Raw genomic sequence first — 15,380 nt, forward strand, 5'->3', positions numbered from 1 at the left:
CTTGGAGCCAGAGCAGGAGCAGGGAGGTGTGGGGGAGCCCTGGCTTCAAGGACAAGGCTGTCCTCCGTGGGCAGGCATCTCAGCATTGTCATGGTCCCACTAAGGTTTAACTTTCCATTTTTAATACTTTTTTTTTCACTTGAGTTATTATTTATTAAATTCTAAAAATAAGACTACTTTCCTACCTTAGCCTCAGGTTCACTCCATCGAGAAAGCCACTATGAAGAATTTCTTTATCATCCATAGCCTGACCAAGATTTCCCATGCATATATGCATGCATGTATTATTCAAGTTATGCAGTATTCTACACCTGGTATTTTTTCATTTATCAAAATAATTTCTAATTTGACAAATATTTCTGTGGCCTATGCAATGTGTTGGGCTCTGTTGCATACACAACCATTCCTTATTTAATTCTCAGAACAGTCTTATGTGTTGCTTTGTTTGTAAAATGCAGATTGTATTAAGTCCTATAAGATCAAGAACTTGTCCAAATGCACAGTCAATCCAAAGCAGGTGTGAGATCTGAGCCCAGGCAGCTTGACTCTAGCCTATGCACACTTAATCTCGGGCTCTGCCACTGCCCGCGTGCTTCGTGCTTCTCTTTTCATGTCTGCCCACCGAGGCCTGCCATGTGATTGCTGATAGTTGCAAAGTGTTGTATTATAAGGATGAGCAACACTTATTGAACTAGACCTCGTTCAGCTTAGATACAATTTCTCGCAGCTACAAATAATCCTCTACAATATACTCCAGACATATACCTGTGGACGTGGGCTAATGTTTCAGAAGGGGTAGCTTCCTAGAAATGAAACTGCTGGGCTAAAGGAATGAATTGCTAAATTAGGAGATGCTGCCAACCTATACCAGCACCATGAGTGATGGGCATGAAAACTCTGAGATGCCCCGGGAGCAAGCTCATTGCTCTTGGAGGCAGGAGTGAATCTTGATTCTCTGTTGGCCTTGCTCAGTGAGTCCATGCTCAGTGAGACCGCACACATGAGAGGTGCTGGAACAGTGGTTAGAGAACTTCAGCTGCATCTGAACTGCCCAGAGGGCTGGTGCAAACTGTTGGCTGGGGCCCCCCTTCAGAGTTTCTGATTCACTGGGTCTAGGGTGGGGTCTCAAAATTTGTATTTCTAATAAGTTGCCCGTGAGGCCGGTGCTGCTGGCCTGGAGACCACACTTGGGCTGGGTGGGGGCTTGGGCAGAAGTCTTTTTTCAAAAGCTCTCCAAGTGATTCTGAGGTATGGTCAGAATGGAGAACCATGGCCCTGAGTTTTCTTTGGAAACCTCTCTTCTGGAGAGGACTTATAAAAGAAGACTTCATTACATAAGAATTGTCATCTAAAGAGTTTGGTGTTGTAACTTTTCAAAACTCTATCACAGCCGGGGATCTTGGAACCAGAGGAGCAGGCAAGCTCTTGAGTTCCTTCCACTACCTCTGGGCAGTGGGTAATTTCCAGAGCTACTTGGCCCTACTCCACTCCTCTCAGTGACTAGAGGCTTCCTTCCCGAAGAGGCAGAACTGACAGTAACAATACTGAATGGTGGAGGTTTTGTCACTTCCGGATGCCTTATTCTGCCTACGACTCCTGTTCATGAGAGGCTAGCCACAAATGCTCAAGCGTTTGACCTCCTTTGGATACTCTGGTCAATCTGCACTCACACATCAGCTTCTGGCAGGCAATGACCCAGCTTATGCTTTAAGTTTCCATCCTGGTATTGAGTGGCAGCGGACAGAATGGCAGCCTCGGGTCCCAACAGCTAGGCACTTACACCAGAAGTATAGGGATTCCTAGTCTGTGTCTCAGAGCAGCAGCCGGCGGAATCTGATATGGCTCAGACAAGCAGGCCTGCCATGTAAAGTTGTACAGGTTGTTCACTGCACAGTACTCTGAGAAGCGCCGTCCTCTCTGGTTGTAGCAGGCAACTTTCCGGTGGGTGGCAAGAGAATATACTGAAGAAAGAGTGACTTTTTCAAATTCCAACAAGGGTCCCATAGGTGCCATGGGTGACCTTGCCATCAAGTCTCCAAGGATGGCATGACCACGGTCCCATGACCCATATCGTGGGTCAGATATCACTGGTTCGTTTCACTAACTTTGCTGTTCTTTCTTCTCCAAAAGAGATTTCTAATCTGACAAGTCAGGTGAGAGAAGGAAAGAGGAACCTAAGTGAAATGGAAAAGGCCAGGAAGCAGGTTGAGGAAGAGAAGACTGAGGTCCAGGCAGTGCTGGAAGAAGCAGAGGTATTACCTCCAGGGATCAAAGAAGGTTTTTGTCATTGTGACAAAGCAAAGTAATAGCAGCAGCAGCAGCAGCAGCAGCAGCAGCGACAACAGCAAAAGCACACTCCTACAAGTGTTAACTCTGTGCTGGGGACTAGGCCCAGTGCTCGATATGCCTTACCTTGGCAAACTATTGTCCCATTTCACAGATGAAGACACTGAGGCTCAGAGGGCAGGGTGAGCAATACTGGATACAAATCTACCAATGTAATGAAAAATAGGAACCGCAACTATCTTCTTTATTGATTTATCCTCTGTGCCTAGCCCCTCACTGTTCAAAATTGAGCCCACGGATCAGCTGCCTGGAGCTGCCTTGCCCTGGAGTTTGTAAGAAATTCAGACTCTCAGCCTTCTCCCCAGCTCTGCTGAGTCAGAATCTGCATCTTAACATGATCCTTTAGTGGCCATATTCACACTAACGGCCAAGAAGCACTTGCCTAGAACATTGGCTGGTTTGTAGTAGAGGTTCAACAAATATTTGGTGAATGTTAAATGAATGAATATCCCTTCATGATATTGAATGATATCCGTTGAATGAATATCAAAACACTCCCCCCCCAAAAAAATAATTTCGTTTTAAAAGTGAGATTCAAAGTGATATTCTTAAACATTTGTCCTGAAAGCTTATCTTTGTACAGATTGTTTGGTAGGATCATTTTGAGTGTTAGGGATTAAAAGTTCAGGAACAATCTCCGACCTTATCCCTGGGTATGTGCTAGGGATTGAACGAGCCACTGAGATTTTTTTGCCAAAGAGGGTGAACTAAAAGGAGTCATCTGTCACAGTCACTAAGCAGTTAACACATCCTACAAAGCCTCTTTTCTCAGAGCTGAGTTTCATCTTCTTGACCCTCCCTTAGACTAAGCATCCATCCAGTACTTAAAATGCAGCCCCCACCACTCAGCTTCCAACTGAGAAAATGATTTTTTTTTTAAAGATTTATTTATTTGTTTGAAAGAAAGAGCTAGCCAGAAAGAGCATAAGCAGGGGGGGAGAGGGAAAAGCAGACTCCCCAATGAGCATGGAGCCCCATGTGGGACTTGATCTCAGGACCCCGAGATCATGACCTGAACTGAAGGTGGACACGTAACTGACTGAGCTACCCAGGAGCCCCAAGAAAATGATTTTTAATGGGCAAAACAGTCCCTTTTAAACAGAGCCTTTGGAAGGTATGATCATGGAAAATTAGACTTCAAAGGTCTGCTCCATGCCAAACAATGTCCATTAAGTTCATGTTATCACTGCATTTCTGTAAGAGACCTGACAGATAGAAGATGTATCCATAGTACCCTGCATATAGAGCTGTCAAGTGGGTGGCTTTTTTTTTTTTTTTTAATTTTATTTATTTGACAGAGAGAGATCACAAGTAGAGAGAGAGAGGAGGAAGCAGGCTCCCCGCCTAGCAGAGAGCCCGATGCGGGACTCAATCCCAGGACCCTGAGACCATGACCTGAGCTGAAGACAGAGGCTTAACCCACTGAACCACCCAGGCAGCCCAAGTGGATGGCTTTTGACACAGCTCTTGCCTTTTTATGCATAATTGTTTTCCTGAGGTCTTTACACTTTATATAGAATCCTTTCAGTTGGTAGTGTCACCTAACAAGGCTGGTCCTTGTAAAGTGAACTTTGTTTCATTTTCTTGTTCCCTTTGGTCCTCTGACCATTCTGGCTAGGTACTTTCTGAAGCTACCACCCTAACCTAAAGAGGTAATTTTCATGGTAGAAATTTCAAGCACTATGATGAGCCAGTGAGAGATATGATTGGCCGGTGGGAGGGGGGCAATTTGAGTCCCATGTAACATAGAGACGTTTCACATATTGAAGGGACTGGCACGTCACAGGCGAAAGTAAGGCCATAGCGCTCATACCACTTACCACCACTAGATGGCATTATATTCTATTTGCATTTTCTCAAGTTTTGTCTTTTACAGCATCCATAAATACTTCATCAACTTGGACAAGTATTTGTAAAATTGGGTTATTTGTTTTCCTGGGTGAGCCTTTATGAGAAACTTTATCATATTAGTTTTGAAGCCACAAAACTCAAATTATCCCAGGTCACCTTCTCCAAAGATTGTTTCTCTGCGGATTCTAGAGGGTGAGAGGTGACGGTTTCCCCTGAAGGAAGAGCACCATTTCCTTGCAGGAAATTGCTCTCCAAGCATTGGTTTTTGATTTATTTTCTTTTATATTGAAGGTAGTGTTGAGGGAACAGCGGCAAGGCCTTAAGACATATTAAAATTAGTAACATCTTTCTTATTTTTATCTTGAAGTTGCTACTCAGTTCTACTTTTTACTTTTGTTTGTATGTGGTAACCACGCCCCAGAAAATGCTACAAAAATTACTCCTGCCCTCAGGACTATCTTCCAGGTGTTAACTGATAAGCAGATTGTTGTCACACCTTAAGTCCTTTATAAACATCTTCCTCAGTATTTTCCAAATATTTTGTTTGTTTCTACTTCTATATAAATTGTGTCTTTGGAACAGGCTTTAAAGATTTAATCAGAGCTACACTTTTAAACTTAAATCACCTTTATAACATCCCTGGCAGTAATTGCCTTGCCTATATTTAAATACTCAAAGGGATGGGAGATTTCCCTAGCTGTCAAAGCAATCCATTTGAAGTAGTATTAATAATTATGGTGATGATGGCTCACACCGAGTGTTATGTGTCAAGTATATCCTAAATTCCTTTATTGTTCTTCCTTTGACAATATTTGGATACTCGCCTGTTTCCTGCTCTCTGAATGCTTTCAACTTTTTCACTATTCCTCCGTGATGTCCAGAATTAAATGGAAGATTCCAAAGTCGGATTTACCACTATCCTTGCTCTAGCTTTGATCCACTTATTGATTCATCCTGAAGATGAACTATATTAAGCGAAGCCAAGAGTAATAAATTAAAAAGTTTAAATATAGTCACAGACGAGATTGAAATTTTCTATTTTAAAAAATGCTTTAGAATTCTAGTTCCTGAGCTACAGCAGAGAGCCCTGGGAATGTCAAAGCTGTAAGTGACATGACAAACAAAAGCAGTCACTTGTCTCTCATCCTGTTCCAATCTTCGGGGAACTGATTTGAACTTAGAGCTCTCCCAGCAACTCCAAAGAGAGCTACGATAGTGACATACATTTTGAGGGGAAAAAAATTTTTTGTGTCCAAAAAGTAGACTTAACTTGGTACTTTTAATTTATGTGTTTCAGGGAGCTCTGGAATGTAATGAAAGCAAGATTCTTCGCTTCCAGCTTGAACTCTTGGAAGCTAAAGCGGAACTTGAAAGAAAACTTTCAGAGAAAAACGAAGAAATAGAAAATTTTAGGTATCTGAGATTATTCTGATGAGCAACATTTGCATATTCCAGAATCCTTGACTGACTAGAACATGCTGTGTTTGGCAGCCTTTTTGGCCTCTGTTTGAACATTTCCAAAGAAACTGAGACAGTCTAACTCTACACCAGCACCTTTCTAGTGAGCTTACCACTATGAGTATGAAGGCACACCTTTATGCACTTATTGCCTGTTTTTATGATTTTCTTATATTTGAGCGGCTTCTGTTCTCCTAGAGACTCCAGATAACACACCAAAAGAAGTATAATCATATGCAAAAGGACTGGGGGCATTGCCCAGTCTTTCTCAGGCATTTGAGAAGCTGACGGATAATGCGGAAGGGTGGAGGAAAGGAACCAAAAAATGTGATGTGGTGCATTAAAATTAATGTCAGATCAGAGTGAAGCTTTCACAGAGCCCCTCCCCCGTGTGTACCTGTAGCGTTTGTGTGGAGAGGGGCAGAAGCCAGGAGCTAAGCCGCTTACTGACTCCCTGGTGAAGAGGCTGAGTCTTAATAGTCAGGAAACTGAATTAGACAGGACTCACGGGTGGCAGGAGCTTTTCTTAGCTTCCTCATAACAAGCTGATGACTTTAGACATTCTACTTCTTAGCGTCTCGGTGAAGTGAGGGGATAAAAGCAGCCCCATACATGTCACAGAAGGTGGTGAGGAAGATCAGTGAGCTGATGTTGGCAAAGCACTTCACACTGTATAGATCAAAGCACAATTATAAACACATGGAATTCACTATGATTATATTATTTATCCGATCTGTTCCATTAAGTCTGTGCCATATGTCAGCAAGGAAAATCATCTGAGTCGGAGTTTTGAGTGGCAAGTTGCTTTCAATGTGTTTGTTAAACAATTAAAAAAATTGTTAATATATTCACTAGAACTGGCTTCTTTCCTATAGCCCAAATTCAGACAAAACTCCCATGGGGGTCATTTTTTTAATGAGGCCATCAAGCCACATTTGGCCCTCTGTGTGCTTTGAGTTACCCTTGCTCTCACTCACTAGCATTTTTCCCTCTCGAGGACTGACTGTGGGGATGAATTCTGGTCGACTTAAGAGGCTCTGAGTCAGTGTCTAAAAGAATTTTTTTTGATGAAGGGCAAAACATCGGGCCTTGATATTTGCCCTACTTCCTTCCGTGAGGAACAAAAACGAACATTTCTTTGTGCAGTTAAAAAAACTCATTTCGGGTAACGTCAAGCCTGCACCTATTAATAAACCAAGCTGAGGAAAAATGAATCCTCTGAGAGTCTGCGTCTTGTCAGGTACATCTGAATGTCTTAGAGCCGTTCACCAATTATGATAATCTTACTGCAAAGGAAGTGGAGATCCAAACAGCCAGGGCTGGAAGAAGAAAGAGCGAACACTAGCTTGAAGCCGTGAGGGGCCTGAAAAAGGAAGGGGCGGGCTGGAGGGTGGGGCGAGCTCGTCAGGAATTTTAGTTAATGATTCATAATAACTATAATAGGTACATCCGGAAAGGAGAGATGAGCCTCTCTTACAGAATATCACAGAGGCCCTAGCAGACGTTTCTGGGGAAGGGCTCCTCCGTGCAAGTGCAGGTTGGATATGGATGCCTTGGTTTGAATCTGATGCTTTCATGGGACTTCAGGGCAGGGAGGCCAACGGATCCCAAGGAAGTGAAAAGGGTGGCAGGGGCAGGGGGCAAGTCCAAGCAAAGCAGAGCCTTTGAGCAATCAAGGATAAACCAAGTAACATTCTAGAGCTCGAGGAGAGTATTGCCTGGGCCTGCTGAGGTTCTAGGTCTTCGGTCCACATCCGCCTTGGGAAAGGCCACAGAAACTGGAGGCCCGTGGAAGGGACCAGAGAAAGCAGCAGAGACCCAAGTCGAGGGCAGGGACCTGATCGCGCTGCGAGTGGCCTGATGCATTCAACTCCTCTGCTGTCTTTGGGTGAGGACTAATCCTGAGGGAGCTGGAGTCCTGTTGGTGGGGAAAAGTAGGAGCAGCTGGTGTGTGTGTCATATGTTCCACTTGTTAAACACATATTTGAGCACTTCACGTTAGCCAGACGCTGTGTCTGCTATTCTTGCCGGGACTTCCTAAACTTTTATGGATTCAGTAAGGCTTTCTTTTAAAAAAAAGATTTCTACAAAGGCTCTGATTAACACAGCTGGAGGTAGGGAGGTGATGACACTGTTGCTGATGGGAAGAGAGGAGGCGTTTTGGTGGCTGGCTTTGGTCATCCCCATCCTAGATACAGGAATGATGGCTGCTAGCAGGAAGGCTAGCGAGTGGCTATTAACTGTCACCCAAGTCAGGTTCTAATAGAAGACTCAGAACTAGGTTGAAAACAAGTGGGTCAGGTGTGTCTTGAATTTTCAGAGACCACTGACTGTCTCCCTCCTCCAGCTCAGGACAGGGAAATGCTGGGATGTGCGAGGGCCCAGGGTACACCTGCCTTGTCTTCAGCTCTCTCCAGACACATGCAGAGACGTGCTGGGAAGCTTTTGGGAATGAGGCACTGAAATTCCTTACTCTGTCAAAATGCATTAGCTTGCTTTGATTTGATCACCTACAGAAGGGTTGAACAAAAACTTCTGTATGGGATCAGATAGGGTAGGGGAGTGGAAAATTCTCTTTACCCTCTTTGGGTCTCTGGCTGGTCCTAAGAATTAAACTGACTGAAGACAGAGTAGCAGGAGAAAAGTATACACGTTATTGAATTTTTACGTGCACAGGGGGGCCTTCACAAGAGGATAAAGACCCGAAGACATGACCAGAGCAGGAAGATTTTATACCTTTTAGACAAAGAAACCATGAACTTGTGAAGTATTGACAAGGCATGGGGATTTGGGTCAGGGGTAGCAAATGCTGAAGAATTAGCAAGGTTTGTTTATATAGCCTTCTTGGCCCTAAATTCCCCCTTTGGTGGTAAGGACGAGTCCCTTCCTTCTGTACAGGAGGAGGGTATCTTTCACGTGCGAGATTTATGTACTGCATTCAGTGCAGAAGGGCAGAAGTATTTAGAGCAATCTCTTCCTGGTTTTGTTGTTTTCTTGAACTCCTTGAGCTTAAGAAATTTAATATGCCATGGTGCCACAGTTTGGGCTAGCAACCCCCAGGCAGCATCAGTAGTAAATATCTGTGGCTTGCACAGGCCATAGGGTCTCTATCTCTACTCAGCCTTGCAGCTGTAGCTTGAAAGCAACTGTAGACAACAGGAAATCAAATGGGCATGGCTGGATTTGGCCCATAGCTTCTCGTTTGCCCACCCCTGGCCTCTAGCCTTGCAGGATCTGCTAATGTTCTATCATGTTTTCTCTCCCTTTGGTCTGTTCTTCAGAACTCAGTGATATCAAACTTCACACGCAGTCTTAATTTATAAGCACCATCAAACTTAATTTCGTTTACTGAGTTTCTGCCAGAAGAATATGTTTAAGTCTTTTCTCGTTTCTAAGTAAAATATTTTAGCATGTCTTAAAAAACAGGATCTGAAACACAGACATGGTATTTAGTCAGGAAAATATCTGTTAATCATTTTAAAGCTAAATCCTATATATTAGAGTTAAGGAAAGTCTTACAGTTCTCTGATATACATGAACAATATTGCAAGAGAAAAAAACTGACCTATTGAATTGACTGACTATCCATTTAAAACCATTAAGGTCTTAAAGTTTTTTTGTTTTTTTTTTTAATTCTAAGGTTTTTTTTTTTCAAGATTTGAGGTTTTTTTTAAATTCTAAATTTTAAAAAATATAACATACAGCGTTGTCTTAGTTTCGGGTATACAATACAGTGACTCAACAGTTCTGTACAGTACTCAGTGCTCATCACAGTAAGTGCACTCTTAATCCCCTTCACCTATTCTACCCATCCCCCACCCAGCTCCTGTTTGGTAACCATTAGTTTGTTCTCTATGTTATGAGTCTCTTTCTCAATTTGTCTCTTTTTTTCTTTGTTCATTTGTTTTGTTGCTTAAATTCCACATAAGAGTGAGACCATATGGTATTTTTCTTTCTCTGACTGACTTATTTCAGTTAGCATGATACCATCTAGATCCATCCATTATACCCTATAGATTGATACAGGAGTCCATTCTTTTTTATGGCTGAGTAATATTACACACACATCTTCTTTATCCATTTATCTATTGGTGGACACTTGGGCTGCTTCCAAAACTTGGCTATTGTAAATAATGCTTCAGTAAACATTAGGGTGCATATATCTTTTCAAATTAGAGGTTTTGTTTTCTTTGGGTAAATAGCCAGTAGTGGAATTACTGGATCATAGGGTAATTGTATTTTTAATTTTTTAAGGAACTGTTATCCACAATGGCTGCACCAGTTTACATTCCCACCAACAGTGTATGACGGTTCCTTTTTCTCCACATTGTCACCTAACATTTATTATTTCTTGTGTTTTTGATTTTAGCCATTCTGACAGGTGTGAGGTGATAACTTATTGTGATTTTGATCTGCATTTCCCAGATGATGAGTGAAATTGAGCATCTGTTTATGTATCTCTTGGCCATCTGCATGTCTTCTTCGGAGAAATGTCTGTTCATGTCTTCTGCCCATTGTTCAGTTGGATTATTTGGGGGTTTTGGTGTTGAGTTATGTAAGTTCTTTAGATATTTTGGATACTAACCCTTTATTGGTATGTCATTCACAAATGTCCCTTCAGTGGGTGGTCTTTTAGTTTTGTTGATGGCTTCCTTTCCTGTGTAAAATCTTTTATTTTCAGATACTCCCAATAGTTGATTTTTACTTTTGTTTCCCTTGTCTGAAGGGATAAATGTAGAAAAATGTTGCTAAAGCCAATGTAAGAGAAATCACTACCTGTGTTCTTTTCTAGGAATTTTATTATTTCAAGTCTCACATTTAGGGCTTTAATCCATTTGGAGTTTATTTTTGTATGTGGTGTGATAAGGTGGGCCAGTTTCATTCTTTTGCATGTAGCTGTCCAGTTTTCCCAACAACATTGGTTGAAGAGACTATCTTTTTCCCATTGCATATTCTTGCCTTGTTTGTCACAGATCAACTGACCATATAATCATGGGTTTATTTCTGGGTTCTCTATTCTGTTATATTGATTTATTTGTCTGGTTTTGTGTCAGTATCACACTGTTTTGATCACTAGAGATTTATAGTACATCTTGAAATCTGGAATTGTGGTATGTTCATTTCTATTTTGTTCCATTTCAAGATCGTTTTGGCTATTCGGGGTCTTTTGTGGTTTTGTAAAAATTTTAGGATTATTTTAGTTCTGTGAAAAATGCTGCAGTGTTTTGATGGGAATTGCATTAAATCTGTAGATTACTTTCTCTAGTATGGACATTATAACAGTATTTGTTCTTCCAATCCATGAACATGGAATATCTTTCCATTTGTTTGTGTCATCTTCAATTTATTTCATCAGTGTTTTATAGTTTTCAGAGTATAGGTCTTTTACCTCCTAATACTTTTACCTCTTATACTCTAAGTTTATTCCTAGGTATTTTATTATGTTGGTACAATTGTGTAAGTGGGATTTTTTTCTTAATTACTCTTTCTATTAATTCATTATTAGTATATGGAAATGCAATAGATTTCTGTATATTGATTTGTATCCTATGACTTTACTGAATTAATTTATCAGTTGTAGTAGATTTTTGGTTGAGTCTTTAGGGTTTTCTATATGTAGTGTCATCTGTAGATAGTGAGTTTTACTTCTTTACCAATATGAATGCTGATATGGATGCCTTTCTTTTGTTGTCTGATTGCTGAGGTAAGGACTCCCTACTCTAGTACTGTGTTGAATAAAATTGATGAGAGTGGACATCTTTCTCTTGTTCCTGGTCTTAGGGGAAAAGCTCTAAGTGTCTCACCATTGTGTATAATGTTAGTTGTGGGTTTTTCATATATGGTTTTTATTAAGCTCAGGTATGCTCCCCGTAAACCCACTTTGTTGAGACTTTTTTTCATGAATGGATGTTGTTCTTTGTCAAATGCTTTTTCTCCATCAGTTGAAAAGATCTATGGTTTTTATCCTTTTTCTTGATGTTGATGTGATGTATCACATTGATTAATTTGCAAATATTGAACCACTCCTGCATCCCAGTAATAACTCCCACTTAATCATATGAATGATTTTTTTCAATGTGTAGTATAGTTGGATTTGGCTTGCTGATATTTTGTTGAGGATATTCGCATCTATGTTCATCAGAGATACTGGTCTATAGTTCTTTGTTTTTGTAGTGTCTTTAACTAGTTTTGGTGTCAGAGTATTGCTGGCCTCATAGAATAAATTTGAAAGTTTCCCTGACTCTTCTATTTCTTGGAATAGTTTGAGAAGATTAGATACTGATTCTTCTTTAAGTGTTTGGTGGAATTCACCTGTGAAGCCATCTGGTCCTGGACTTTTGTTTGTTGGGAGTTTTTTGATTACTGATTCAATTTCATTGCTGATAATTGGTTTGTTCATATTTTCTATTTCTAAAAAAGAATTTTTTCCTATTTCCTGAATCGGTTTGGGGAGGTTATAGGTTTCTAGGAATTTATCCATTTCTTCTAGGTTGTCTAGTTTAGCAGCATATCATTTTAGCAGCATAATATTCTTTTACAATCCTTGGTATTTCTTTGGTGTTGATTATTACTTTCCTTTTGTTTCTGATTTTGTTTATTCAAGTCCTCTCTCTCTCTCTTTATGATGAGTCTGGGTAGAAGTTTATCATTTTGTTGATCTCTTCAAGGAATTAGCTCCTAGTTTCATTGATCTATTGTTTTTAATTTCTATTTTGTTTGTTTCTGCTCTACTCTTTATTATTTCCTCCCTTCTACTGGTTTGAGGTATTATTTGTTCTTCTTTTTCTCGATCCTTTAGGTGTAGGGGTAGGTTGTTTGAGATTTTTCTTGCTTTTTGAGATAATCCCATATTGCTATAAACTTCCTTCTTAGAATAGCTTTTGCTGCATCCCAAAGATTTTGGGATGTTTGTGTTTTCATTTTTTAATTTTTTAATTAATTAAAAATGTCTCCATTTTTTAATTTCTTCTTTGATTTCTTGGTTGACCCTTTCATTATTTGGTAGTATGTTATTTAGCCTCCATGCATTTGTATTCTCTCCAGATTTTTTCTTCTGATTGATTTCTAGTTTTGTAGCATTGTGGTCAGATAAGATGCATGCTAGGACTTCAATCTTTTGAATTCATTGAGATTTGTTTTGTGGTTTAATATGTGATCTATTCTGGAGAATGTTCCATGTATACCTGAAAAGAATGTGTATTTTGCTATTTGGGGATGGAATATTCTGAATATATCTGTTAAGTCCATCTGGTCCTGTGTATCATTCAAAGTCACTGCTTCCTTGTTGATTTTCTGTTTGGATGATCTATCCATTGATGTAAGTTGGGTGTTAAAGTCTCCTACTATTACTGTATTACTATCAATTACTTCCTTCATGTTTGTTATTAGCTACTTTATGTATTTGGGTACTCCCATGTTGGTTACGTAAATATTTACAACTATTATATCTTCTTTTTGGATTGTTCCCTTTATGATTATACAGTGTCCTTCTTTGTCTCTTTGCTTTAAAGTCTATTTTGTCTAAATGTATTTCTACCCTAACTTCCATTTGCATGGTAAATGCTATTCTCCCTCTATTTTTTTTTTATATTACAAAGGTTTATATAGAAAGTAGTTTAGCTGTTTTTGCTCTCAATTTTGGCAAACATTTATAATTCCAGTAACTAAAGATTGTCAGTTCCCTCTTTCCTTCCCCAGGATAGCTGCCCCCACTAAGTCTTGAGGAAGTCAGCTCTTGCTCAGTGGTGGATCAGGGTAGTGGTGTGTGTTGATGGGGGCTCCCTTCTCACTTCTGTGGGAGGCTGCATTTGTCTCTGCTGTCTAAGACCCTGACCTCAGAGCTAAACTGTTGCAGGGCTCCCAGAGTCCCAGAAGCTGGCCTCTGCTGAGATGGGAAGGCAGAGGGGTTGCCCCTCTCTTGTTTCCTCTCCCTAGGTACCCTGCAGTGTCTCAGCCCACCTCCTGTCCTGCCCCACCATCTACTGTGCCCTAGAGGCCAATCCATCCATAGGTCTCTGGGGAAGCTGCCCCTGCTTTCTCCTGGGGGATCAGCCTTCCCACTTCTCTGCAGGTAGCTGCCCAGGGTCTCTGTCAGGTGAGGAACTCAGCTCATTGCCTGAAGCCCCTTCTCCACCAACAGAAGAACCTGGAGTCCTGGTTAAAGATGATGTAGATCACTGGGTTGAGCAAGCTGTTGCAGTAGCCAATGCAGAAAAGGAACTTGAAGAGCAGGTCCACACCTGGCATGCCTTGGGGCAGATGCCCTGCAGGCTGTAGCTGAAAGGGAACCAGCAGAGCAGCAGCACACCCATCACCATGGTGTGAAGGTAAAGTACTCCTGTGCACCTGGGCCACTGAGCCTCAGAACATGCTGCTGTGGGTGCTGTGCATGCTGTGCACCTAGCACCCTGGCAGCACAGAGAGAACAGGGAGTGTGAGCTGGCATCTGACAGGCACCTGCCAGGGTGCAGACCTCCAGCAGCCAGCACTCCCAAGTTGACTCTGGCCAGACCCTGGCATATGGGTGGCCATCATCCCCACCCACATCAGGCTGCTGTCCTCTGGTTCTTCCTACAGTTGCACAGCCCCTGTTGCTGCATCCAATCTTCTTTCTGTAGTCCTGCAGGCACCTTTGTGGCCCTAGGGTACACACATGCTGAGCATGTGCATGTGCAGCTTGGCCCTACAGCAGATGCTGGCCTAGACCCATCCCATGTTGAGGCCGGGTGGAAAATGGAGCTGTTGCAGCAGGGCTGAATGTATTCTTGTCCTTGTTGAGGCTGCATTATGGGTGGGTGGGGTTGTCAAGCTGGCAGTTGAGCCGGAGAAATGGTAGGAAGTTGACAGCTAAGATGAGCCACATGTCCACATCCATCCCTTCAGCTTTAATCTGCAGGCATCTTTAGGTCTGAAATGAGTCTCTTGTAGGTGGCATATAGAGGGGTCCTGCTCTTTTATCCATTCTATCATCTTATGTCTTTTGATTTGACCATTTAGTCCATTACATTCAGAGTAATTATTGATAGGTATGTACTGATAACCATTTTGTTACTTGTTTTATGGTGTTTTTGTAGTTCTTTTCTTCTCTTGCCCTTTTCTCTCATGGTTTGCTGGATTTCTTTAGTGATATATACTGATTCCTTTTTCTTTATTTTTTGCATATCTATGACTGGTTTTTGATTTATGATTACTATCATGTTTATATATAACATGCATATGGCAATCTACATTAAGTTTATCGTCCCTTAAGTTTGAACCCATTCTTTATTCTTCTCCCCTCCACGTTTTAGGTATATGGTGTCATACCTTACACCCTTTTATTTTGTGAGTCCCTTAACTGATTTTTATAGATACACTTAATTTTCCTGCTTTTGTGCTTCCTACTTTTCTCATTCCTATTTAGTCTTTCCACTCAAAAAGTCTCTAACATTTCTTGTAGGGCTGCTTTAATTGTCAAGAGTTCCTGTAACTTTAGTTTGGGAAACTCTTTATCCTTCCTTCTATTCTGAATGGTAGCATTGCTGGATTGAGTAGTCTTGGCTGTAGGTTTTTTTCTTCCAGCACTTTGAGTCTATTGTGCCACTCTCTTTTGGCCTGCAAAGTTTCTGCTAAAAAAGCAACTGATAGGCTTATGGGGTTTCCCTTGTATATAACTATTTTCTTTTTTAAAATGTTTTTAAAGTTCTCTCATTACCACTACTTTTTGCCATTTTAATTGTGTGTTT

General features: G+C 41.1%; 1 protein-coding gene across 1 annotated transcript in view; it reads left to right on the forward strand.

The window, feature by feature from the left end:
* LOC111146469 (myosin heavy chain 15) overlaps positions 1–15,380 on the forward strand; it is a 155,582-nt gene that overhangs the window by 103,157 nt on the left and 37,045 nt on the right. The window contains 2 exon segments of the mRNA XM_022502027.1: positions 2,131–2,252; positions 5,495–5,610. Of these exon segments, the coding sequence (XP_022357735.1) occupies positions 2,131–2,252; positions 5,495–5,610 (238 nt within the window).

This window comes from Enhydra lutris, unplaced genomic scaffold (assembly GCF_002288905.1).
Source record: "Enhydra lutris kenyoni isolate GAN:26980312 unplaced genomic scaffold, ASM228890v2 scaffoldscaffold2, whole genome shotgun sequence".
Classification (NCBI taxonomy): domain Eukaryota; kingdom Metazoa; phylum Chordata; class Mammalia; order Carnivora; family Mustelidae; genus Enhydra; species Enhydra lutris.